Below are 27,071 nucleotides of genomic sequence, written 5' to 3' on the forward strand. Positions count from 1 at the left end.
ACACACACACACACACACACACACACACACACACACACACACACATAATGTATATACACAGCATAAATATAAAATTGGTATATACAGAGCAGTTACTTATGAAATAGTTGTGGGGTGGGACTAGTAGTTAGAGGAAACAGGAGAGGTATCATACAGAAAGTGGTGCTTGAATTGCATCTTAAAGGAAGTCTGAGGACTCTTAGGAGGTAGAAGTAAGGAAGGAGAGCATTTGAGGTGTGTGGGGTGGCCAATGCAAAGACACAGAGACAGGAAATAATATTTTCTGAGAAGCAGAGAGAAGGCAAATTTGTTTAGATTAGAGAGTGTAGGAGTGGGGAATAATATCCAGTGAAACTGGAAAGATAGGCCAGGGCCAGATTTTGTAGAGGTTTAAAACTAAACAGAGAAATTTGTATTTAATCCATACAGTCAGAATCACAGGTTCTTAACATATTGATGTCACAGATCTCAGAGGCTGGCCAGCCTACAACTGAGTAAGAATCACTTATTCTGGGGGCAGATAGGTAGTGCAGTGGATAGAGCACCAGCCCTGAAGTCAGGAGGACCTGAGTTCAAACTCAGCCTCAGACCAAACACTTGACACTTACTAGCTGTGTGACCCTGGGCAAGTCATTTAACCCCAATTGCCTAAAAAAAAAAAAAGAAAAGAAAAGAAAAATAATCACTTATTCTTGTACTTATGACTTCCAGAGGCAGCTCATGTCAATTTGGGTAGCTATATTTGGTAGAAAAAGTTTCCAAAGAACATTAGCCCAGTCTGTCTGATTCCTTTTTCACATGACAGCTGCTTAAATACTTGAAGACCACTATAATTTATCACTTAAGTGTTCTTTTTTTGCAAGCTAAACTTTCCAAGCTTTTTCAAATCATCCTCATGGTATTGTCTTGAGGCCCTTCACCAGCTTTATTGTCCTACTCTGAAATGTTCCAAGCTTATCAGTATCTTTCCTAGTCCTGATGAGAATACTTCAGATGTGTGATCTGATCAGAATTAGATAGAATCACAAGTAGAATTAAGAGGACTTTGTGTCTGTGTATTTTGGAGGATGTGATAGAGGGTAGAGTCAAGGAAGACTCCAAAATTTGAAGGAACTGGAAATGTATAGCTTGAAAAGAGAGACTTGGGAAGGTGACTGCGGTGTATAGGTTAAGTCAGTATTTGAAGGGCTGTCATGTGGAAGAGGGATTATGTTGTTCTGCACGTTTGCAGAAGGGTCAAGCCTAGGAACAGTGGGGAGAAAATAGCAAAAAAAGTTTGGGATACAGAAAAACTTTCTACCAATTGAAACTGGTCAAGAATGGAATGGACTTGCCTTGGAAGCTAGTAGGTTTCCCCCTCACCAAAGGTCTTTACTCAAAATCTGGATACCATTTGTTAGATTTACTATATTATGTAAAAGTTGAACTGGATGGCTGCTGTGGGGTCCCTTCCAACTCAGCTTCTGTGAAAAGACTATTTAGAATAGACAATTTTAAAGATTTTAGATATTTTCTTTATCTACAAAACTTGTTCATTTTTCACTTAGTGAACAAATATTATTCTATTCGATAAATATTTATTATACCTGGGCACTGTGCCTTGGCAGAGAAAAATTTGTATTTGAGAGATAAAAATCAGTATTAGCTACCCCAAGAACTTAAGACCTAACAAAGAAATAATATCTGTAAGTAAATATCTGTATTCCAAGACAGCATGTGCTAAATATCATATGAGAGACCTGAGGAGTTGTGTGGTGAAAAAAATCCTCTAGCTGGTAGTATTAAGGAAGATTCAGTGGAGACGGAAACATATAAGCTGTCTCGTCCAATGGGACAGATTATGAGAGGGCCAGGGCATTCTGATATGAGAGACCATCAAGAGCAAAACTGGAAAAAGCACAACAGAATGATTAGTTCAATTTTGCTGGAATATAGGTGATTAGTGAAATATAAAACTAGAAGAGGAAGGTTACAGTTTCCAAATGAAGAGTTAAATTTTATTTTACAAGATAGAGATACATACATGCAAAAGATATTTCAGAAGTACAATTAACTGGACTTTGTGTCTAGATATTGGAGGATGTCGTAGAGGGTATAGTCAAGGAGGACTCCAAAACTGAATCTGGTTGACTAGGAAAATGTTGATTCCATTAACAAAAATTGCAGTCAGGGGAGAATGGATTGGCAGGAGAGATGAAGAATTTTATCTTAACTATATTTAGTTCAAGGTATTCACAAGACAGCTAGGTAGAAAGAATTTAAGCATGTATGATGGCTACTAAAGAAAGATATCTGAATAAGAGTGATAGATTTAAGTTACTAGAGAGAGTGAAGTTAACTAAGCAAATAATAACAACAATAATAACAATAATAATAGAATGACAAGGAGAATAGTTGAGGGAGTTAACCCCAAGTTTGAGAACTAGTTATTTAGTAAGGTGTGCTAGGTAGGATACAAAGAAAATAACATGTTTCTGGGTCTCCAGAAGCTTACAGTCTATTTAGGACAGTTAAAGAATTTAAAGGAATGATAATTGTAGAGTGGTCAGGTAATGTTTCTGAGAATCTGAACTAGTTCTTGAAAGGTGGATAGGATTTGTATGGTTGGAGGGGGCCATTCTGGGAAGGAAGGAATGATAACAGCCAAAAGCTCAGATTTCAATGCTTATGGTATATTCAGAGGAACATAAGTCTTAACTGAAGTTGAGAAAATTTAAGTAAGAAATGAATCTGAAAGGTAGATTTGATTGACATTGTGAAGGGCCTTGAATATCAAGGTAAAAGAACTTATTTATTTATGTATTTAATTGTCTGTTGTGGGCAAATTTTCAAATAATTTCTGGGGCATTGTAACCTCCCAAAGTTTTGATATGCTTATTTAAATAATATGGGAAATGCATACTAATAGGAAATTATTTTAGCTCTTAATATTCAATTTATATATTTTTTTAATTTTTGAATTTGATATTACAAGCCTTTGTACTAATATTTCTTATTACATAGAGATCAGACTTGCTATAACATAATTCCACTCTACAATACAATGAAGAAGAAAGTCCTGTCTGATTCAGAGGTAATTTAAAATTTTATTGTCATTATTAGAGTTTAATCAGTGGATGAAAATAGACCCATATATTTTAGTGAGTTATTAATCATTTGGGATAAAAAAAATTTTTATCTAGTATCCTCATTTTTTTAAGAAGAATTCGATTGATATATTGTGTTTTGAGTTGGTAGTAGTTATATATAACACCCTTAAACTAGATACAAACTTATCAATGAACAGAAATGTCAGTATTGTGGTAAACAAGCATTTATTGTTTTTTTATGAGTACCTGGCAATGTGCTAAGTGCTCGGGATATTAAGAAAGATAAAGTAGTGTAATCATTCTAGTGTGGTAAACATTTTGTCTATAAAACAGTACATAAAAGATATGAACAGAATAGATGGAAGGTAATCCTGGGGCAGGTACCAGCAGTGGGAGAGACCAAGAAAAGCTTCCTGCAGAAGGTATTATTTGAACTGTCATAAAGGAAGCCATAGAAATCAGAGGGAAGAAGGGAGAGCATTGCAGGCATGGGGAATGTCCATTACTAATGTATGGAGTCAGGAAGAGAGAAGTGTTGTGTGAGAAACCGGCAACTAGACCAGTGTAGTTGCTGTGGAGTGCGTGAAGGGTCAAATGTAAGAATATTGGAAAGCTAGGAGGAAGTTAGGTTAAGAAGAGCTTTTAAAGGTCCACCAGTATTTTATATTTGATCCTAGGGATAACAGGGAACCACTGGAGTTTATTGATTAGGAGAGGTGACATTCTCAGACCTGCAGTTTAGGAAAAGCAACTAAGTGAGGGGTGAATTAGAGTAGGGAAAGACTTGAGGTAAGGAGACCTATTAAAAGCCTATAAAGAGTCCAGACAAGAAGAATTAACGAGAATGGTTAGTGTGGATGTGGAGAGAAGACACGTGAGAGATATTGTCAAGGTAAAGTCAAGATTTGACAACAGATTGGAGATATGGGATAAATGGAGTTAAGAATAAAAACTAGGTTCTGAGCCTAGGTGACTTAAGAGAGTGGTGGTGGCCCACAGTAGTAATGGGAAATTGAGAAATGAGGAGAGGGTGAATGAATTCTGTTTTGGAATGTTGAGTTTTGGATAACTATATAATGCGTAAATTCAGGATGTCTAAATGTAGTTGAATGTTGTAAGACGAGCTCAGAAGAGAAGACAGCTAGATATATAGATCGTATATATCTACATATAGATATATAGATTTACATAGAAAGGACAGTTGAATCCATGGGAGCTGATGAGATCAACAAGCACAGCAATATAGAGGGAAAAAGAGAAGAGGGCCCCAGGATAGAGCATTGGGAAACATCCATGGTTACTGAGTGTTAACCTGAACAAAAAACCAGAAAGAAGAAAATTAGCAGTCAGGGAGGAAGTGAACCAGCAGAGAGCAGTGTCATGAAAACCTAGAGAAAAAATTATTCAGGAGAAGAGGGTTGTAGTATCTAAGGTTTTAGAGAGGTCAAGAGGAATGAGATTGAGAAAAGGCCATTAATTTGGTAATTTAAAGCTCATTAGTAATTTTGGAGAGAGCAGTTTCAGTTAAATGATGAGCCTGTATTGCAAAATGTTTAAAAGTGAGTGAAAGGAGAGGAGGTAAAATTACCAGTATAGATACCATCTCAAGGAGTTGAGCCATAAGTTTCATGGATTAAGTGAAGTTTAAGAATGGGAGAGACCTGAGCATGTTTGTAGGTAGCAGGGAATGAATCAAGGTCAAGAGTGCATGTTGAAGGATTAACCTTGGCAAGAACAACTCACCTCTTCATGTGAAACAGAGGTGAAGGAATAAGAGAGTAAAAGATGTGTGGTGATAACAAGATGAAAATGAGTGTGAGAGAAGAGGGAGCTCTTGTTGAATAACAGTTTTTTTGGGGGGGGTTGTGTTTTTGTTTTTTGTTTGTTTTTTTTTTTATCTGAGTCAAGGTCATCAGGTTAGAGGGTGGAACAAAGAAGGAGCTATGGGAGGCTAAAGAGAGGATGAAAAGTTTAGGAATAGCTGCTGTATTATGTGGAATAACAATTGAATTAGAGGGGTGTAGAAGGCTTGCCTCTTGCTACAGTGAGAATCCAGTTGATATTATGGAACAAATTCGTAGTGGACCTAGTCAGCATGATTTCATAATTTTCAAATATGCTGGTATTTTCAAGGCATGCCAAAGTGAAGGGGGTTGGGGGGAAACTACATAGTTAAATATAATGTACAGAGTAAGATATGAAACATTATTTCCTAGTGTTTTATGAAACTCATAAATTCTTGCTTCAAAGGAAGAAGAGAAAGATACTGATGTGCCAGGAACTTCTACCCGTAAAAGGAAGGTAATTTATTTTTTATTGTTTTACTTCATTGATTTTTATCATTAATCTCTTACCCAGAGAAGGGAACATACTTGTTCATGAAATAAAGCATATTAAAAACAGTCTTTTTTTTTTTAAAGCATTACGATAATATATAATATAACATCAAGCTCTGGAGACAAAAAAGAAAAGCAAAATGGCTCCTGCCCTGAGAGTGCTCCCTTTCTAAATGGGGGAGAGATAGTTAAAGATATATCAGGTAGATGAGATGAGCCTTAGCGCAGGGAGTTCTTAACTTTTTTTGTATCATGGGCCCATTTGGCAGTCTCGTCAAGCCTGTGTATACCTTCATAGAATAATATATTTAAATGTGTTTTTTTAATGCAATCGATTATGAAGAAAATTGGTTACATTGAACTATAATTGTCAAAATGTGGGGTTTTTTAAATTTGTGTTCTAGTTTGGATATGTTGAGTTTTTAAGGTACCTATGGAACATTCAATTTGAAATGTCCAAAATAGGCAGACCAGAACTCAAGGTGGGGGGGGGAGTATCATCATTTAAGTATTATTTTATTATTCTAAACCAATTTTTAGAACTATAAAATTGTATTGAACGAATGTATTTGAATTTGTGATGTTAGGACCACCAGCCCAGAAGACGTTTACGCAATAGAGCTCAGTCTTATGATACCCAGGCCTGGAGGAATCAGTGCCAAGAATTATTAAACCTCATATTTCAGTGTGAAGATTCTGAACCATTCCGCCAGCCTGTAGATCTCCTTGAGTATCCAGTGAGTGCTGCGTTTTGTTTTTCAGTATAAATGTTTGTTGAAGGTGAAGTTATGTTCAAGAACTGTAGTTAGGTCATGTTTTTGTGAAGATTTTTCATTCTTAAATGCACTTCATAAATGATATTTTGGCTTCTTTAGTATGAAATATAAACTTTCATTATTGAAAGACCAAATAGTAATTAGTAATGCATTTAAATCATTATAAACTTATGGAATGTGTTCTGAAACAGTTGAGGAAACCCACATTTCACATCTTTGTTTTTGCCTTTGAGAAATATAATTTGATAAGCTAAGTTTACTTTAAGGCAATTTATTGAATTCCTTTATTTGAAGCCATGTTCACTTGATACAGCACTGTTACGTGCTAGTCTATATTTAGTATGAAATGAGAAGTAAGAGAACATGGAACATTTTAACAGTACTAGAGTTCATGAAATATTTTTGTCAGTTAAAAAGCTATATTAAATCATCCCCAGACAAGTAATTGAACTGTTGACAAGTTTATAAACAGAATTTTTTTCCAAACAGATAAAGTGGTAAGCATGTACTCATTGATTTGTGATAATATGAAAACAGATAAGTAGTTTTACCCAATGTTATCCTTTTCCACTCCCCAACAAAATTTTTGCCAGAGTTGTTAAATAATAAAATTAATATGTATTTTAATTTCACTTAATATCTTTTCCTCTGAAACTCATTGCTGGAGGTACTTAAAAGTATAAAATGTCAAAAGTCTAGTATTAAGAGGTGAGAATTAGTAATAAGTTATTAGTGCAATATTGATTAGACAGCAAGTACATCAGCTTTTTTTGTTTTTATACCTATATTCTTTCCCCACTCACATATTCTCCCCTCCTTTATAAGAAAAATTTAAGCAAAAATAACACAAGCTTCTGACATTCTGACATTATATAACATTCCATAACTGTAGTATAAGAGGGAAGAAGATGTTTCACCTTCTAAAGTTCTCTAGGACTAAAATTAATCAGAGTTTAGTTGCCTTTTGAGGTGTTTTTATTTATGCTATTATTGTCATTGTTATATACTTTTCTCTTGATTTTGCTTACTTCTCTCTTCTCAAGTACATCAATTTTCTGATATTGGCCATTAATTTGGGGAATAGATTTAGGAATATTTGAAACCTAGCAGATTTTTATAAGATTAGGTTAACAGGGATGTCAAGGGAAGGAAAACACTAAAGTTGGAGATGTAGGTCTTTGGTTTCAAATCCCCAGCTCTGCTTTGTAGTATTTGTGTGACCTTGAGCCAGTCATTAACTCTCATCCTCAATTTCTTCCTCTATAAAGAGGTTGCTTAGAATAGAAGATCTCTGAACTTCCAAATAGTTCTAAATCTTTGTTCCTGTCACCTTAAATTTAATTGGCTATCAGCAGATATTTTAAAATTTCATTTAACTATTGCATTAAACAAATTTACCAAATTTAATGTAGTGATAAAATAGTAAGTACTTCACTAATCCATCACTTGTTAAGTGATACAAGCTAATTTTACAAATTAGAAACTGTTGTCAAATCATCTTTTTAAATGTTTATTTTTTATTTTAAAAAATCTGAAATCTTAACAGTTGTAACCACGAAATAATTAGTTTATCAAACTTACCAGAACGTATGTATCCAAATGAGTGTTATCACTTTCAAGTTGGTATATTTTTTCCAAAACTACTACTTAAGACATTTTTAAAGCTATTATTTTGAAAATGTCCTGTGCTTTGCTATAATAGACAGTTCTTTTGGGGCATGAGGGAGTCATTGGGAAGTGGTGGTGGAAAAGAAAAATTGTCTGTCATGCATATTCTTTAAAAAATTCTGAGTTACAGCAAATTGTCATCTTTTGAGGATAAGTTTGACCTTTGGAAATGACCCTTTTAGGTCTGGTAAATAATGTGAATGATCAAGCTGACAGCCTTCTGTTCAAAAGTATAGCAATAAAGGAGACTGGTTTTCTTTTGTGATGGGTATACTGCCTCTGAAGCAAATTCAGAAAATGTTTTGCCAGGAGTAGGTATATAGCTTTCCAAAATCTTGAACTTATGTCTATGCATTTGTTAAAAAAAATTAATCTCATTACTCTATAATTATACTTCATGTTATAGTTTTCTTTGCTGTCTTAAAATAGGAAATGTAATTTAGTATCATTTTATTATACAGAGTTAAAAGAATCCATTTACTGTGCATTGGCTATGAGGAATCGAGGACTTTATCCCTACTCTAAATGACCCCCCTTTGCTAAAGTTTATACCTCCTGTCTTCCTTCAACTTGGTGTTGAAAGTGTTGGCCATGGTTTTTACAGTTTTCTGATTGCAGCCCTAGAGTCTGGCTTAGTTTTTCCTAGAATGATATTTAGGAGTATTCTGGCATCAAAGTGCCTTTGAAAATTGATCCTTTCATTTGTTTTTTTTTTAATGTTGCTGTCATTTCCCAATAATTCAACTTTGCCATCATTAGACGCCTCTCTTGTAATAAATAAGCAAAACAGAACCAACACATTAGCCATGTCCAAAAATGTATGCCTCATTCCACATTTCTCTGCCAAGAGGCAGAAAGCATACTTCATTATCACTCCTCTGATGTCTTCTAATGTTGTTACCATGGTCTTTGTGTAAATTGTTCTGCTTACTTTGTTCCACACTATTTCATACAAGTCTACCCACCTTTCTCTGATTATTCATGTTCACTATTTCTTTCAGTGCAATATTCTGTTATATTCATATGCCACAGTTTCCTCAGCTGTTCTCTAATCATTGGGCGCCTACTTTTCCAGTTCTTTGATATTACAGAAAGTGCTGAAATAAGTATTTTTGTATAAGTAGAACTTTGCCCATTATTATTGGCCTCCTTGGATTATTTGCCTAGTAATACTATCAAAACTCAAAAGGTATGTACAGTTTAGTGAATTTTTTAGTATAATTCCAAATTGCTTTCCACAACAATTTTACCAGTTCACAGTTTCACCACTTAGCATTTTTTTTGTGTCCTGCCCATCAGATACCTTTTTCAGGGGGAACATGATATAGTAGATACAGTGTTGGACTTGGATTTTAATTTTTCTTATAGTAGTTGTGTGGTCATAGGTTTTCACCTCTGAACTTTTATACTCATTTGTGAAATGAGGATAATAATGCTAGTAATGCCAATTTCTCAGAGTTTTTGTGTGGCTGAAATTAGGTTAACATTATGTAAAGTTCTTTTTAAGAGTATAATTAATTATATTAAAACAACAGTATTATATTTTATTATTTCAGTATAGAGCTATATATGGCAACAGAAAATTAAGATTACTAAAAATATGACCTAAATAAGTATAATACAACTGCATTTCACATTGCCTCTTTTTTATGATGAAGCTATAATTATATCATAGTTCAAACTTACACAAATTACAAATGACATTTATTTTGATGTAGTTTTCCTTGTAACTATAATATATACATGATGATCCCAAAACTTGTTCACCACATACCCGCTTCTTAACTTTAAGATCATATAATGTTAAAAAGGAAATAACCTTCATGTGTGTGGGGTTTTTTGTTTTGTTTCATGAAAAGGCCTGCAGTGATGTATGTGATACTGGGAGGATATAAGCACTGGATTGGATTTTGATTACTGAGAATAGGGAGAGGTAAATATAGAGGCTGATGCTACCTAAGAAAATATTTTTTATTTGGAACATTGGGAAACTGGGGAGGTTGATTACTAACAGGGCTAGTCTCTGTGGCTCTCTTAGAACTTACATGGGCCCTTCTAACTTTGAGGAACATTGATTTACAGCCTTAAAATCTTTTTTTTTCCCCCTGTAGGATTACAGAGACATTATTGATACTCCAATGGATTTTGCTACAGTTAGGGAAACTTTGGAAGCTGGGAATTATGAGTCACCAATGGAATTGTGTAAAGATGTAAGACTTATTTTTAGCAATTCCAAAGCTTATACACCAAGCAAGAGATCAAGGGTATGGAATTAAATTTTCTTTCTCAAATGTGTAATTTTCTGCTCGTATTACCATCTTTATTTATAAATGTAAACAACTGAGTGTTTATAGCTGGCTATATAAATTTTAAAACAATATTGAAATGTTTTCTAATCTGCAAAAGTAATTTAGATGTTTGTTCACTAACTTTAGTTAACAGAATTGAATACGAACTCTCATGCCTTCATTAGTTTGTACTGTCTATGAAAATGAAGTGTTTATCTGAAGAAAGGTATTTTCTGGGGGAGAAAAATAGTGTAGTTGATTAGTAATGGTTTGAATCTTGGTTTGCAAGTGGAGTAAATAATTTTCAGAAACTAACTTGTCTTTTTTTTAAAATATTGTGTGGTCAATTCTTATTTAATGGAGGAAGAACATTTCTGTGGGTAATTTATAAATGTAAATTTGTAAATATAAAAATTAAAATATTTCCTTGGTTTTAACTCTGGAAGTGAGATAATGGATCTCAGTACATGGAAACTAGCCCATTGTGTTCTAAGTGAAGCTATAGCTAATTAGGTCAGCAGTGAAGATGGTACTGTGAGGACTCTTATGGATTATAGAGTTCAAAGTTATAGGTATTGCATACCAAAAAAAAGAATAAAAAACAAAATCTTAACCAAAGACTACATTTAGGAGGAAGGTATGTGGTACAGTGGTTAAAGCATAGGACTTGGAGTTAGGAAGACCTTAGTTTGATTCCATCCTCAGGGCACTACCTAGTTGTATGACCCTGCACAAGTAATTTAACCTTTCTCTGCCTCATTTTTCTCAACTGTAAAATGAAGATAATAGTACTTACCTCCTGCAATGGTTATGAAAATAAAATGAGATAATATTTGTAAAGCACTTACCACCATACCTGACACATAGTGGGTATTTTATAAGTGCTTGTTTCCTTTCATTTAGGGCATAAATCTTATAAGTGTTAACTTTTTTTAATAAAAAATTTATGTGATTTTTAAAATCAGGATTTTACTGAAAAGAAAATTTACTATTGTATGTAATTGTTAAAACACTGACACAGTTCCTTTCATTTATAGATTTATAGTATGAGTTTGCGTCTGTCTGCTTTCTTTGAGGAACACATTAGTTCAGTTTTATCAGATTATAAATCTGCTCTTCGTTTCCATAAAAGAAATACCATAACCAAAAAGAGGAAGAAAAGAAACAGAAGCAGCTCTATTTCCAGTAGCACTGCATCAAGGTACATAGTTATTTTTTTTTTTAAAGCGTGAAGTGATCCATAGGTTTGACATCTGAATGGTTAAACTTTGTGTGGTTTTTTTTTAATGCTTCTTTTACTATTCCCTATATTACAGAATGATATATTTGACATGCAAGTTCCTATGATGTGGAGGATTTTTAACTTTAACTAAAGCTATACTAGTGTAAGTGCTTAAATTCAAATAACTGCTAAACATACAATAAAACAGTATTTTTAGGATAGTGATGGCATCATGCTTTTTCTGTCATATGTAACTATAGCATTTACAGTGATCTTTCATTAAAGATTCACTTATCTGAAGCTCACTACTCCTTAAAATTCACTACAAATGTCACATTTAACATTTCATTACAGTACAAATTATTTTGAATCCCACAGTATTGGCAAAAGTTGTATGTGGATCCTCATGTAACTACAAATGACCATGTGTGTTACAAGCTTCATTTTTTAAATTTCCAGCCCTGAAAGGAAAAAAAGGTTATTAAAACCTCTCCTGAAGGCAGATATCTCTACCTCTCCATTTTCTACACCTTCACGAACAACAGCCCCAAGACACAATGCTGCTCAGATGAATGGAAAAAGTATTGAGTCCAATTCTGTGGTACGAACTAGAAGCAACAGAGGACTTACAGACCTCACTATAACTGAGCAACCGTCTACATCTTCAGGAAGCAAACCTTTGATTTCCAAATCTAATGTTTCTGTGATGCCTGGGAAAACAAGTGAGTCAAGTCATTCATAATTTCTTAATTTAAGATTCCTTAGTAAAATGATGTCCCTGTGAACTTATGTCTAAATTATCGAAATTCTTTACTCTTGATACCTTTGTAGAATGAAATATGTTACTTTTGCATTGATTTCAGTAAGCCTCTGCAGAGGATTTTGTGTTTTTTTCTAAACCTTTTTTTTCCTTTAAGATTTGCAGTCATAAACACAACTAGCCTGTACTTTGTGAAGCCTAAAATCATTCCTTTTTCTTTGCTTTTTTTTCTTTTTAATTTTTAAATTTATTTTAAACTTAAGTACAAAATAAGAAAGGTAAAAAAAATTGCCATGTACACAGCAGAACATAAGAGAGGATTCAATATAAATCCATTTCAAGAAAACCTATATAAGAAATACTACACATTGTTTTCAAAGCTGTCCAGCTTTTCTTAGCTTCCTTGTAGGTTTTCTTTTGTTCTCTTCTGTGCACTTTTTATGTTATTTTCCCCGCCTCCTCCCCGAAGGCTACAGTTAAGCACAAAGATTACAGATATAGATAGATATACATGCACACATATTATACATATATATGAATATCCATTAACATACACATATACTCACACACATATTTATAAGACCGTACTATGTTTATTTCTACTTGTCGTCTGTTTCTCTGAAGGTGGATAGCATCTTTTTTCGTAAGTTAAAGCATTTCTGTGTTTTTCTAAATCAACCAGCTCATTTTCCTACACCAATTCCATTCTGTCAGGAAGATTGTCTATAAAAGTTTTCCCCCAACTTTCTGCATACCTTCTTTTCTTGGGTGCATGAGTTTTATTTATTAAAGAACATTTTACTTTAAAATAATGAAAATTATTCATTTTACATTTCAGCACTGCTCTCACCTTATAATATGGTTTAAGGTCTGATACTACTGAATCTGCTTTACATTTTTTCCCCCTTAGTTTCTTTGAAGTTCTTGGCCTTATGTTCTAATGAACTTTGTTAATGTTTCTTCTCACTCAGTAACATAATTTTTTAGTAATTTAATTGGGATGGCATTATATAGATTAGTTAGGTATAATTGTCATTTTTTTTACTATATTAGCTTTATCTACCCATAAACAATAAATATTACTTCAGTTATATACAAATAACTTTATTTGTATAAAAAGTGTTTTATATTTATATTTATATAGTTCCTGTGTCAGTTTTGGCAGGTATACTCTCAGGTATTTTAGACTGTCTAGTTATTTTAAAGTGGTCTAAAACACTATTGACATGTAGTATAGTTCCCTTATTTTTCTCTTTTGATTAAATCTATTTTAACTTTAACTTTGTCTGAAATCATGATTACTGCCCCTGCTTTTTTATATAATAAATTCTACTCCTGACCTTTATTTTAAGTTTATGTGTATCTTTCATTTTTATAGCATTTCCTGGAAGCAACCTATTGTTGAAGTCAAATTTTTATCTGCTATCAGTTTCCATTTTATGGGTAAATTCCTCCCATTCACATTCGTATCTATAATTATTTGTGTGTTTTCTTTCTACCTATTTTTCTTTTTAGTATTCTCACCTTATTCCTATCACTCCTCAGCTTTACTTCTACCTGCTACCTTACCTGCCCTATTCATTAACCTATCCACACCTCCAAGAATTCCATCCTTATCCTCTCCCCCCACCCTATCCCTTGCTCTCTTCTTTCGGGATATAGAACTTTTATACTTTTCTAGATAAAGATAGATAGACAGATAGTTCCGTCTTTGACCCATTTCTGATGAGAGTATGGTTTTAGCACAAACTGCCCTCCCCTCTGCTAGCTCTATCGGTATCCTTTTTTTTTTTCTTTTGCCTCATTTGTATGAGATCATTGCCCCTTTCTATCTGTCCTTATACAGTTTTATTTTTAGAATCACCCCATCATACTTACCTCAACCCAACCCTTTCTTTCAGATTGCCCAAATAAAAATGACGAACTGATACTTAGCATACGTAAGAAGTAAACAGATCTTGTCGAGTCCCTTATAATTGGTCCTTAATGTTTACTTTATATTTCTCCTGGATGTTATGTGTCAAATTTTCCCTTAAGTTCTACTGTTTTTGTCATAAATACCTAGAAGTCTTTCTGTTCATTAAGTGTCTTTTTTATTTTTAATTCAGGATTATATTTAACTTTGCTGGATAGGTTACTCTTAGTCTTAACCTCATGTCTTTTGCTCCATGAAAATAAAGTATTCTAAGACCTACAGTCCTTCAATGTAGTAGCTTCTAGGTTTTGTGTAATCCTTATTGTAGTTTCACAATATTTAAATTGTTTTTTTTCTTGTTGCTTCCAATATTTCCTCCTTAACCTGGGTGCTTTGAAACTTGGCTGTGCTATTCATGTAAGTTTTCCTTCGGGGATCTCTTTTAGGTGGTGATAGTTTAATTTTTTTCTGTTTCTGTTTTGCCTTCTTGTTCTAGAAGTTCAGGGCAGTTTTCCTTGATAATTTCTTGTAATGTATCAGAATTCCTTTTTTCATCATAATTTTGGAGCAATCTGTCTATTTTTGTTTTATTTCTCCTTGATCTATTCTCCAGATAAGTTATTTTTCTGATGGGATGTTTTATATTTTCTTGCATTTTTTTTTCATTCTTTTGATTTTGTTTTATTATTTCTTTGTGTCTTAGAACGTCATTAGCTTCCCTTTCCCCAATTCTAGCCTTTCAAGGAATTATTTTCTTCCTTAAGTTTTTGGTTCTCTATTTCAGTTTTGTTGACTTTTTCACAATTTTCTTGGATTGCTGTTACTTTTTTTCTAATTTTTCCTCAATCTCTATTTGATTTTTAAAGTCTTTTTAAGTTCTTCTAAGAAATTTTTTTGTGCTTCAGACCATTCAGCACTTCTCATTGAAAATGGGGTGGCTTTTTTAGCTCCATTATCTTCCTCTGAATATGAACTCATGTCTTCTCTATCTCCATACTAGCTATCTATGGTTGGGTTCTTTCTCCTTTGTTCTTTGTTTCTTTCTCTTTCTTTCTGTCTTTCTATCTTTCTTCCATCAGTTCTAGTCCCAAGGTTATAGGGAGTAATGCCCCAAGCCTCAGGCTCTTCTTACTGTCACTTTCTGAGGGCTGTCAAACTTGGGCTCTCCTCTCCACTGCTAAGTCAGTCCAGGTCACAATGATGTTACTCCCTCCGGTGGCTACAAAATACAGCTGTCCTCCCTTCCCTGGAATTGAAATCAGGGACTCTGCTCTCCTGAGAGTATCCACAGCCCACAGGTCCCCACCCCTCTGTTACTGCACTTAGCAGGTGTGTGCTAGCTTCTTCTTCCCAAAGCCACAGCCCAGGATGAGTTTGGTCAGCACAGCTACGCTTGGCATCCCTTGTCAGTGGAAGGTCCTTCAGTCTTTTCCTTCTCAGCCTTCAGACCTCTACACAGTCTGTGAGACTGAAGTTTCTAAGCCTGAGGCTGCCTCCCAACCCTAGCTGCCCAGAGCTTGCTGTTTGTTGATTCCGCAGAGTTGGCCTCGGAGGTGTTTGCACTTCACTCAGGCTGAACCTTCGCCCCCTTCTGCCCTGTAAGTCAGGTCTTTCATAGGGTCTTGTTAGGTTGTCTTAGGACAACAACTGCTTTGCCCTGACTTGTTTATTTCTGCTGCTCTTCATTTCCTCTGAGGCAATGTTCTGTCTTCTTCTGTGGAGGAAATTTGGAGAGCTGAAAGTTTTCTGACCTACTCCTCCATCTTCCCAGAATCCTCTGCTTTTTTTAAAAAATAGTTTTTAATAGTTTAATGGTTTTTAATAGAGTAGAAGATCTCTTATTTTTTCACTTGTTGATTAATGTTTGGGACAGTAAAATACTTGTTATATTGTGAAAATTTTGCAATATTTTCCTGAGTGTTCCCCTGTAGCAAAAAAACCTTTTTGAAAAGTGTTAGCTAGTTGAATCCAAAGCCTTATTGGTTGTCTCCTTCCTTTACTTCTCAGGACCATTTGATAATGTTGACTAACCTCTTGCTAAAAGGCTGTTCTTGAAATTCTCCTGTTGGCTATGATAAGGGCAGAATGTCTGAGTTTCTTACTTTGTTTCTCTCCATTCCTCCACTTTTCACATATTAATTGTAGGTATCTCCCAAAACTTATCCTTCAGCTTTCTGTTCTTTTCTTTTAACATTTACTTCCTTGATGAAAACATCCTTTTTTTTATAATTTCAAGTAGCCTTTTTATACTGATGACTCCCAAATTTAGCACAACCCACCCTCTCCCCTACTAACTTCTGTATCAATTTTTTTTGCCTCATTTGTGTAATTTGCTCATTTTTATCTCTCTTACAGTTTTATTTTGTTTTTAGAATCACACCATTATACTCATCTCAGCCTAAGCCTTTATTTCAGACTACCCAAATAAAAATGACAGTCATAATAGAACTGATAATATTTATCATACATAAGAAGTAAACAGTTATAATTGGTCCTTAACCTGACCAAACCTGAACTTTGATTTTATAATTCAGTCAGTTAGGGTTTAAAGTAACCTTGGATTTTTCTTTCTCTCTTTGCCTCATATGTATCTAGTTTACCAAGTCTTGTTTCAATCTCCTTTTTGCATAAATTACTATAAAATTATCACTTATTTTTTGCAGGCGTTTATATAGCCCTTTAAAGTTTGTAAAATACTTTATTTGCATTATCTCATTTTTGTTTCACAGATATGAAGCAGGTACAACAATATTACTGTCTTTGTTTAACAGATGCAGAAACTGAGGCTTAGAGAGGTTGTGACTTTCTTACACTAACACAGGTGTGGAGGGAGGATTTAAACTCGGGCCTTCTTGACTTGAAATACATCCCTACTGCATCATATCTATCACTTTTTCTGCCTTTTGGAATCTGGCATGAACATGCCCTGTACTCCCACATGAAATTGCATCTCCCACATCTCTGTGCCTTTACACAATACCATCCATTCTTGGAATTACTCCCTCCTCACATCTGTCTCTTAGTATACTCTAGCTTCCTATAAAACTCAACCTAAAGTGTCACTTCCTACATGAGATCTTTTCAGCTGTTAGTGTTTACTTAAATTTTTACATGTCGTTTTACCCAATACATTGTAAGTTCCTCAAATGAGGGAATTGTTTTCTTTGTGTCTTTTTATCCCCAGCACCTAGCACTATCTGTCCCTGGCATATAGGTGTTTGTTACTTTTTTTAAAAAGTGTTTATTGAGATCTTTTGTTTTTTATAGTACCTAAATTTCCTTATGTACTCCTCCCTCCTCCCCCTCCCCCCTTCCAGAGCTCCATCTCTCATAACAAAGATTTAAAAAAAAAAAAAAAAAGAATCAGCAAGTGCAATTAATACATTTTAAAATCTGACAATATATGCAATGACCATAGCCATGGGACCTCCTCCTGCATCTTTCCCTCAAAACACATAGCTTTGCAGGGGAGTGAGGGAAAGCATTTTCTCTTGCCTCTACTTTGAAATTAGGCAACATTCATTTAATAAATGTTTTTTGATTGCTTGATGAGCCTCTCTGAAATTAGTAAGGCTAATTCTTAGACCAGAAACAATAACTAATAATAATAGCTTTCATTTATATAGAGCTTACTGTGTGTTAAGCACTTGACAATTATATTTACATTTTTACATTTATAGTTACATTTGATGCTTACAAACAAGATGTCAAGATAGTTGCTCTTATTATCCTCATTTTACATATAAGGAAACTGAGACAAAAAGGAATTAAGTGATTTGCCCAGGGTCACACAGCTAGTCTAAGGCTGGATTTGAAATCAGGTCCTCCAGACTCCAGGACAATCAATGCTCTGTCCACAGCGCCACCTGGTGGCCTTGAAAATAACACATTGGGAGGGACAGGGTGAAAGGAGAGAAAATAGAATGAAGGAGGGGGTAATTGGGGGTGGGGTTGAAGGGATTTAGGATGGAGAGAAATATAGTTAGTCCTTCACAACGTGGCTATTATGGAAGTGTTTTGCATGACTACACATGTATAATGTATATCGAATTGCTTGCATTCTCAATGAGATGGGGTTGGAGAGGGAGGAAGGGAGACAATGTGGAACTCAAAAGTTTTATAAATGAATGTTGAAATTGCTTTTACATGTAACTGGGGGAAAATAAAATGCTAAATTAAAAAAAAGAGAAAAAAAATAACACATTGACTCTGGACCAATACAGCAGAAGTCCTAGCAGTTCGTAGCACTTGCTATAAGTTGCAGTAGCTAGTATTGCATTTGAGAACACTGTGTCATATCTATACCATAATAGACTATTAGAAAACAACTTTAATGGAAGTTCATCAACAACATGTATAAATAATCATTATAAATAGTGTCCCAGGGCTTTCTGTCAACCTAGATTAATCAAAAATATGGTGGGACAGCTTCTTATAAAAGAAAGGAAGCAAGAACTATAAATGACTTCCATTTCTGAGTCATCATCCCCTTTTAAAATTGAGTGTTTGAAGTTGAAAGTTGTGAGTATTAGCCCAAATTTTTTGAACCTTACTAATCTAGTTATGCATTCGAAGCAGTCATAGCCTGTTTCCTAATGGGTGAAGGAATGGGAGTTGAAGTGCCTCCCATGATAAGTTTCAGTGAATTTTGGCTTAGAAGATCTTGTTCTTTTCTTTTTTTCCAGTACTGGAGAATTCTGCAAAACATTCCAAAAATGTAAATACTCTTTCAGGCCCTAGTCAATCTAATTTTAGTCACAGCACTAGAAATAACTCTGCAAGAGAAAATATGGAGAAGGAAAAGCCAGTCAAACGTAAAATGAAGTCATCTACTCTTAGCAAGTCACCCACTCCAATTCAGCAAGGTATGTTGTTAACTTTTCAGGTGTATTTGAAGGTGCGCTAGAATTCATTAATAATGCTGGTTCTACTGTTAGGACTAACACTCAACTTTTAGACTGCTCATGTTGTATTAGATCTTTCCTGTGGGGAGCTGACACATCTAAAGATGTGGTTTAAACCAAACAAATTTAGAGACCTATGTAGTAAGAAAAGCCTAAAACTTCTTATATTCTCCTATGTTAAAAAAATTGTCAGGTTTCTTCTGAAGTTAAAGGATGTATTTCCAAGCTCCTTGGATACAGGCATTTTTTGTAACTTTGTTCAGGGGAGATTCAGTAAAGTGGTTGGTTGTTAATACTGAATATGTTAAAAACTGACTTCACAAGATCAAAAATATGTCCTAAATTATTCATCTATCCTTTTTCTTCTTTCATTCCTTATCTGTATTATCCTCACTTTTTCAATAGTTAAATCCTTTGTTGAGCTATGTTTCTTCTCAGTTGCTTCTTACTTTCAAAATTCTAAACTCTGAAATACTATCTGCATATTTAAATATTAATGTCTGTAGCACTAATATAACATAACTATGTAGTCTAGCGCATTTAATTCTCAATTTGGAAATGGTGCAATCAAACCACTATCATAGTAAAGTTGGCCAGTTGTCTGAAGTATATTAATTAGTGAATATTTAGTTCTTTAACATTGATATTATAAGCTGCTTCCAACTTAAAAATGGGTTGTAGTCTAAATGTTTTGTAATTGGTAGTTGGAATTCTTAATAAATTTTCCCCCAGAAATAGTTATGTGTAGTGGCTTGATTCTCAGGTCAGCCCACACAAAAAGCCAGTTAGACCTATAATATATTTCTGTTAAAGTTCCATATAACCCCTGTGCATAACAATGCTTTATAGGGAAATGTATTCAGAATTCTATCTAGGGATGCAGACAGACTCTCTCTGTCAGCTCCAAACCATAGTTAGTGTCTTACATTTGAAGTCAGGAAATGACGGTATTAATTATAGATTTTACGCTATGTGACCTTGAAGAAAATCACTTAACTAGTCTATTTCTCTTTTAAATATAGCTATAGGTTAAATTGTATTACTGTGAACACTATTTCCTTTCAAGAAACATTTATTAAGTGCCTGATACATGCTATTCTATACATAATATACAACACAAGCCATTTTCTTAAGGAGCATATTATGGCATAATGTACAAGTACACCAACAACTTTATAACATGAAAAGTCACATTGATGCAGAGGAGAAATACAGAGTGCTGTAAGAAATTTGAGAAAGGAATTTTCGGTGAGGATGTATGAGAAGGGAAAAGAAAGGCTTAATAGACAGGAGCACTTCATCTATAAAGAAGTATTCTGTGCGTCAAAAAAATTTCTACCTTAGCAAATGGTCCATAAAAACTTCATTAACCACCTGTCAAAATTAAACACAGAAAAATCAATAACTGGAAGGAACAAATGGGTAAGAATAGCTTATGAGTCGTATATCTCTCTCTTTACTTCTTTCTACACTGGAGAACCTGGGCATTGTGTTGTGTTTTATGTCTAGATCCTATGAACTAAATATGGACTGTAGCATTGTGTTCTTGTTAAGAGAGTATCTTTACACTAAGATAATTGAGTGAGATGTGGGATTTATTATAAAATTTTTACCTTAATTTTAAAGTCTATTCTTAATAGTTTAACAGGTATATTACCAAAATAAGTGAAAGAATTTACTTGAAATCATGTAACTATTGGGGAAAAGAACTGTAGGTTTTATTAACAGACAGGAACTTCTCTGTGCTATGCAAAATCACCATTTAACTTTATTGTTATCATCCTATATATAATTCTTGTATTCTGTTCTATTTCTATTATATTATGAGTGTTAAAACTGCTGTCATATCCTTACAGAATTGTTAACTGAATCATTTTAGTATTCTGGCAGTAGTTTTGTGGTAGCTCCTTCTTAAAAGGGGTTTTGGAGAGAAAGTCTATTGTCTATATGGCAATTTATGAAACAGTATAAGAGAACGTTGACACAGTGTTACACATGATCTTATCCCTAAAGTCCATTTGATATCTGTTACCAATTAGACTAATGGCAGCCAGTGTATGAAAGTGAATAAAATCCAGTAGAGTGATATGAAAAAAAAAATTGGGCTGGCAGGTAATCTGATTTCTCGGTCTCACCTCTGTTGCTCACTTGCTGTGTTGTTTCAGACAAGTCATATTAACATCTTGCGACTTGACTTTTTTCTACAGCAATAGTAACAACAATAATAAAAGTATCTTTGGGAGGGTTATGTTTTTATTTATTATTTGAAAAAAGTAAAATGATGAGTTTATTATGTATTATGAGAGCTAACAAAAATGCAAATTCATCTCCTCCATATCCTGTAATAATACACTGTCATTGTACTGTCTTAGCAGATTGCAAGAATAATGCCTTGGCATCAGGAAGCATCCAAGTAAATGGACATGGAGGTCAGCCATCAAAACTTGTTGTAAAGAGAGGCCCTGGAAGGAAACCTAAGGTAGAGGTGAATATAAGCAGCAATGAAGTTGTGCACAAGAAAAGAGGCAGAAAGCCCAAAAAACTACAGTGTATAAAACAGGAAAATTCAGAGCAAAACGTAGTACAGACCATTAGAGATGTGATTAATGATGAAGTAACTGCAGCTTCTTCAGCGTGCAATTTTCTTTCTGAAACTAATGTTGTAAAAGAAGATTTGTTACAAAAAAAGGGCCGTGGGGGCAGAAAGCCCAAAAGAAAGACAAAGGCACAGAAGCCAGACTCAGACCTTATGGTTCCTGTAAGTGTTAAAATGCTAAGAAGAAGTAGCAGAAAAAAGACAGATGAACCTATGGATGAGGATGAAGGGTCTGAGGAACTTAAGGGCTCTGAGCCCCACATGAGAACTAGAAACCAGGGTCGAAGGACAGCGTTTTACAATGAAGATGACTCTGAAGAAGAACAAAGGCAGCTATTATTTGAAGACACCTCTTTGACTTTTGGAACATCTAGCAGAGGACGAGTCCGAAAGTTGACTGAAAAAGCAAAAGCTAATTTAATTGGTTGGTAACATGTACCAAAACATTTTACTTTAAATGATATAAAGCAGGTACAGTTAAGGAACAAGTAGAACCAAGGCTTCTTCCTTGCTGCTATTATGGATTAGAGAATGTTATAATTTGAAAGAATTAGCCAAAAAAAAAAAAGAAAAGAAAAAAAGAAACTTAAAGAACACTTCTTTAAAGAAATATATATATTTTAAATGTTTGCTATTTATTGCCCTCAAATAGGTTATACATTTCAGCAGTCATTTTATTCACAATTCAGAGGGGAGAGGGGAGCAATTCCTGGTTTATTTATGAAAGAGAAAGATCTGCTTTGCACTGTTGGAGGTGCATCATATTCCTAGTGACAGAACTTTTCATGCTACAATGTATGTTTTATTTTTGACCAAGCAAGGTACATTTCTATTGATTATAGAAGTCTTGTCTCCTAGGAAGACAGAATGTTGCAAAGAGTGGCAGTAAATTAAGAATTGTGTTTCCAGTAAAGATACATATAAAATTACCAAATTTTACTAATCTTTAATTTAAGTAATGATTGAAAATTCATCTACAGAAGCTTAGAACAGACTTTGCTTTATCCCATTTCTGCCAAACCTAGAAAAAAAAATGTTCTTATAAAAAATATATCCACATTGGAAAAAGTTTGACTGGTGTCTAATTTTTCAGACCTTGATTCTTGTATCAATCACTAAATCTCTGTTTATTGTGCCAAAGACTGAGCATCAGTGCAGTGGGAAGCCTATTTTTGACTCTCTGTACAGCATACAGTTTTCAACAGTGAGAAAGGCTATACGTTATTCTAATTAGCAAGTTATTTAAAATTGTGCTAAGATTTATCCTTTTGGTACTTAAAAATAACGCACTGGTGGGAGTCCTTTGACAGAGATGTTTTAGACAAAATATTTAAGTGGTTAAAGGATTCAAGGAAATTACAGGAAAAGTATGGGATTTGCTGTTTACTTGATCTGGATTAATATCATTTCTATAACGTCAGACATTTACTAGGCTAAAATGACTTACGAAGAAATGTATGTGTATGTGTATATATTGATAGATGGATATATAAAAATATATATACAAACACATGCATATACAATATTACCCAGGTAAAATTCTTTTCAGGATTTTTAAAATAGCACTAGAATAAAAATAATTTCAAAATGTCATACTTTATAGTTTAATTTTAAGAGGAAGATTGGTTATTTTCAATTATAAAGGTTAAAATAGGCCAAATCACTTTTTATGCAATCATGTTTTATACAGTGGTCTCATTGCACATTGTGTTTTTTCTGCACTTTTTACGGTATCCTTATCACGCTGATAAAGTCAATATACACCCTAAAGAAAAATTCCATTTAATGATTGTGCCTTGTATTCTATTTTTTTTTTTTTTGCATCTTTAGTAAAATTAAGTTGTCTATTGTAAATGATAACTATATGACTTAGGGGAATGTATTGCTATATGTACTGCTATGGAAAAGGAAAGCAGTTATTTATTTGTTTATGGTACATTTAGTTATTTTATACCTTAAAAACCAACTTAAAATACCATTTCTGTTCAAAAAATGTTGTCCATTATAAGAAAAATTTAAAGGATGTAGTATTTTCTGAGGACTGGTATGGTACAAAAATGTAACCAAAATTTTCAGATGCTACATTTTTGAAATGGGATTAGGAAACAGTGTATTATCATAACCCAGCTGTAGAAGAATAAAGGTCTTCAAATTGAATGTTCCAAATTAAATTGCATGGTAATCTTCATATATTCTGATTATGTTAAATATTAACTATCATTTAATTATTCTGAAGAAAAATAATAGTTGATACATTTGGACTTTTCAGGTTAAGTTTATACTTAGATTTGTGCAAAAAATCCTCATGTAAAATTAAGTAAACCATTTTCCAAATTTTGACTGGGTTGCTATGATTTTACATTTTGGGGAAAAAACTAATTTGAAAACTTTGCAGGTTTCTTTGTATATTTATTTTTTCTAACGATTATTTAACTATTCAGTTAAAATTCAGTGGCTAACCCATTCATAATGCAGAAGGTGGAAGGCTTGCTTGGTTGTACAGTAAAATGCAGTCTTTCGGTTACAACATTAAAAATAATGAAGTGTGTGTTTGACCTTTAACAATGATTAATTTAAAAGATCTCATTGCTTTTGAAGGCAATCAATATCAGATATGTAATTTCCTGATGTTATCTGCATTGTGTTAAGAACAATAGCATTCATTTAAAAATTCATCTTCTGTAAAAATATATACAGATATGCATATATATTTTTATGGTGTGTACAGTATAAAGCTATGAACTGACAAGAAGGACCCATATACCATCTTGGAGAGTATAATAACACTTCTAGTACAGTGTGTGGGATGATTCTAAACTCTTGAGCAAAGAAATGAGTATTTAAGGTCTTATCTGCAGCATATAATTCTTTCTGTTCTGCAAACACTGTATATTTATGACCTTAAGCTTACAGTTTTACTAGACGCTGGTTTCTTAATGAATCATGAATTATTTGGGTCAGGTTCTTTTGAATTGAAACACTTTTAAATTTTTATTAGTAAAGCAAGATATATTTAAATTTTATATTTTTATAATTTAGCTTCACTGCGTTGCAAAGGTTTAGTTCAAAAGCTTTAAGTCCTTACCTTCTTTTGTGTGTTTTCTGTTTAGGAAAATGTCCTGAGACATTGATATCAATTCTTTGTGTGGTCACACACACACACACACACACACACACACACACACACACACACACACACACACACACACCCCAAGTTGTTCCACGTGAGCAATAAAATAATCTCATTTGTTGGAATAATTTTCATAAACTATTGCTTGTTATAGGCATGTAATATATAAAAGCCATCTGTATTTTCAGTTACCTAAAACATAACTCATAAAAATTTGTCCCAAAGTGATTTTTTTTTTGCAAAACACATAAATGTTGCAAATATGCAGTTAAAACATTAAACCTAATTATAGCCTCATAACCCTGGCACAGTAGATTTGTAGCTTCATTAATCTAAATCCATTCAGCTCTGATATTGTGGTTTTAGACTATTTTCTGTCTGTAAGTATGAACTGAGGCCAGAGTTTATTAGATTTATTTCCACTGATTTAAGTATCCAATTTCACTGCAACTGAAAAGAATAATGTTTGATTGTCATTATATTATGACAAGTAGTTATATCTTTACAAATTGTCTTCCTCTTTAAATGTGATTTGAATGACTGTATGAAATATTTGTGTACATTTTATTTGTACAATTTGGGATTGGGTTTTGGCATATTTTAAAAGATGGGATTGACTGAATTTAGTATTACTAGGAAATGAATTGTGTAAGATATATTATTGACTGACAAAAGGACCCTCATGCCGCATGTATGTTAACTTCTAGAACTGTCACTTGTCTGTATGGTGCAGTAGACCAGTCAGTACACTGTTACTGTACAAATGTATTCAGATACCGATTTTAGCTTGTTGGATGTCAGCAGTTTTTTAAAGATTGTCATATGTAGACTAAACTAGCACATCCAAGCTTTGCAGTTGCTTCAATTCTAACAACATTCCATGACATATACTTTGCTCATACCCGCTTAAACTTCAGCTGGAAACAGTCTTATTTTCTGTTTACTACCTGTTGAAATTTGATGTTTAAGTAATTTTTAATTTGTATTTTATATTTTTCATATTACCTTGCAGTTTTTTATAATTAGTTGGGGGGACTGAGATACTCAATTGATTAAAGGGCTATGCTTTTCTGCTTAGTTTCTCTACATATTTTAACATTTATGCACATTGTAGCAAGGAAAGGACTTTGTGCTCTAGGAATGGCCCCAAATCTGGATATTATTTCTACCAAGATTGCAAATTACTGCATTTTTATCTCCTCATCTGAATTTTTGGTTTTGTGTTATAAATAAATCAAAATTGGGGTTTTTTGTTTTTGGTTTCATTTTCAGGTCATTTAAATTCTGTAATCTTTCATTTGCTATGAGAAGAATTGTTAACGATACTAAATACTCTTAAGCACTCCCAGTGAAGAAAGTTAGTTTTGTTTATTATCATAAAAAAGGTAAAATAATGTCTGAAAGCTACAAGTACCAGTTTTGGAGCTCCAGAGATTAATTTGTACACACTGCAATAAAAATAAAATAGTTATAAATGATCTGAGCTATATAGTTTTGGGGTTTCATTTTGATAGCTGATAGCTCTACTTTGTAATTATTTTTGATGCAGATAAACACATCAGGAAATTAACCTTATATGGCACAAACCAAATACATGATGGTGGGTGGTGATATTGTACAATGAATTTCTACATTTAAAGAATTAAGAGGTTAGGTTTTGAATGGTATATCAATGTCCACCTTGTATACATGCATATAAGGCACGTGCACATACATGCTATGTTCTATGTAAGGTTGTGCATGTTGATTTACCAGTATGGTATGCTGTAGAGTATGAGACAAATAAAAGTTACATTTTTGGACCATATTGAAACTGCAAACCAAGACAGGGATCTTATTAAAGATCTTTTAGAAAAATATAAATCCTGTCACTTAAGATATTTAGACATGTGTAGAATGTAGCTCAATTTTAAGAAAGTGACCTAGAGGGTTAATTTTGAAAACTGACACATTTTCAGATTTAAAATACACTTATTTTGTACAGAATACAATGTTAAATCTGTTGTATGTAATAAATACCATACAGTTTCAAAACAAGATAATTCGTTAGCTTTATCCAGTTTTTTTCTTCCAGAAACCTGGAACATCATGTTGTTATAACCTGCAGTCTCACAACAGGATAACAGTGCCCTTTCTTTTTGTACATACTGATTGGACCTTTCTTTACTGTTATGTGGACACTTTCTATGTTAGTTTTGATGCATAATTCTTTGAATCCTTTTATACAAACTAGAATGTATGTGTAAGAATTCCTGTCACTGCAATGTAGTAACTACAAACCTATTTTTAAATAAATAGAAAACTTGTTTTTCTAAGCTATTTAGTAGTGCCTCTTCTTTCTACTTAACTGCCTTTTTGTCATTATAAATCTTTGCATATACCATAAT

General features: G+C 33.6%; 1 protein-coding gene across 2 annotated transcripts in view; it reads left to right on the forward strand.

The window, feature by feature from the left end:
* The window catches only part of PHIP (PHIP subunit of CUL4-Ring ligase complex), a 199,422-nt gene extending 172,419 nt beyond the window's left edge, over positions 1 to 27,003 (forward strand). Inside the window, exons 33-40 of one of the 2 annotated variants that reach the window (XM_020975528.2) lie at positions 3,004 to 3,073; positions 5,340 to 5,390; positions 6,013 to 6,162; positions 9,981 to 10,133; positions 11,195 to 11,358; positions 11,839 to 12,101; positions 18,740 to 18,919; positions 21,331 to 27,003. In XM_020975528.2, the coding sequence (XP_020831187.1) occupies positions 3,004 to 3,073; positions 5,340 to 5,390; positions 6,013 to 6,162; positions 9,981 to 10,133; positions 11,195 to 11,358; positions 11,839 to 12,101; positions 18,740 to 18,919; positions 21,331 to 21,986 (1,687 nt within the window). In that variant the 3' untranslated portion in view covers positions 21,987 to 27,003. The remainder of the gene's footprint in view (positions 1 to 3,003; positions 3,074 to 5,339; positions 5,391 to 6,012; positions 6,163 to 9,980; positions 10,134 to 11,194; positions 11,359 to 11,838; positions 12,102 to 18,739; positions 18,920 to 21,330) is intronic. The other variant, XM_020975529.2, reaches the window with a different exon arrangement.
* The last annotated feature ends 68 nt before the right edge of the window (positions 27,004 to 27,071 follow it).

The sequence above is a fragment of the Phascolarctos cinereus genome, unplaced genomic scaffold, assembly GCF_003287225.1.
Source record: "Phascolarctos cinereus isolate Bilbo 61053 unplaced genomic scaffold, phaCin_HiC Scaffold_5;HRSCAF=322, whole genome shotgun sequence".
Lineage (NCBI taxonomy): Eukaryota > Metazoa > Chordata > Mammalia > Diprotodontia > Phascolarctidae > Phascolarctos > Phascolarctos cinereus.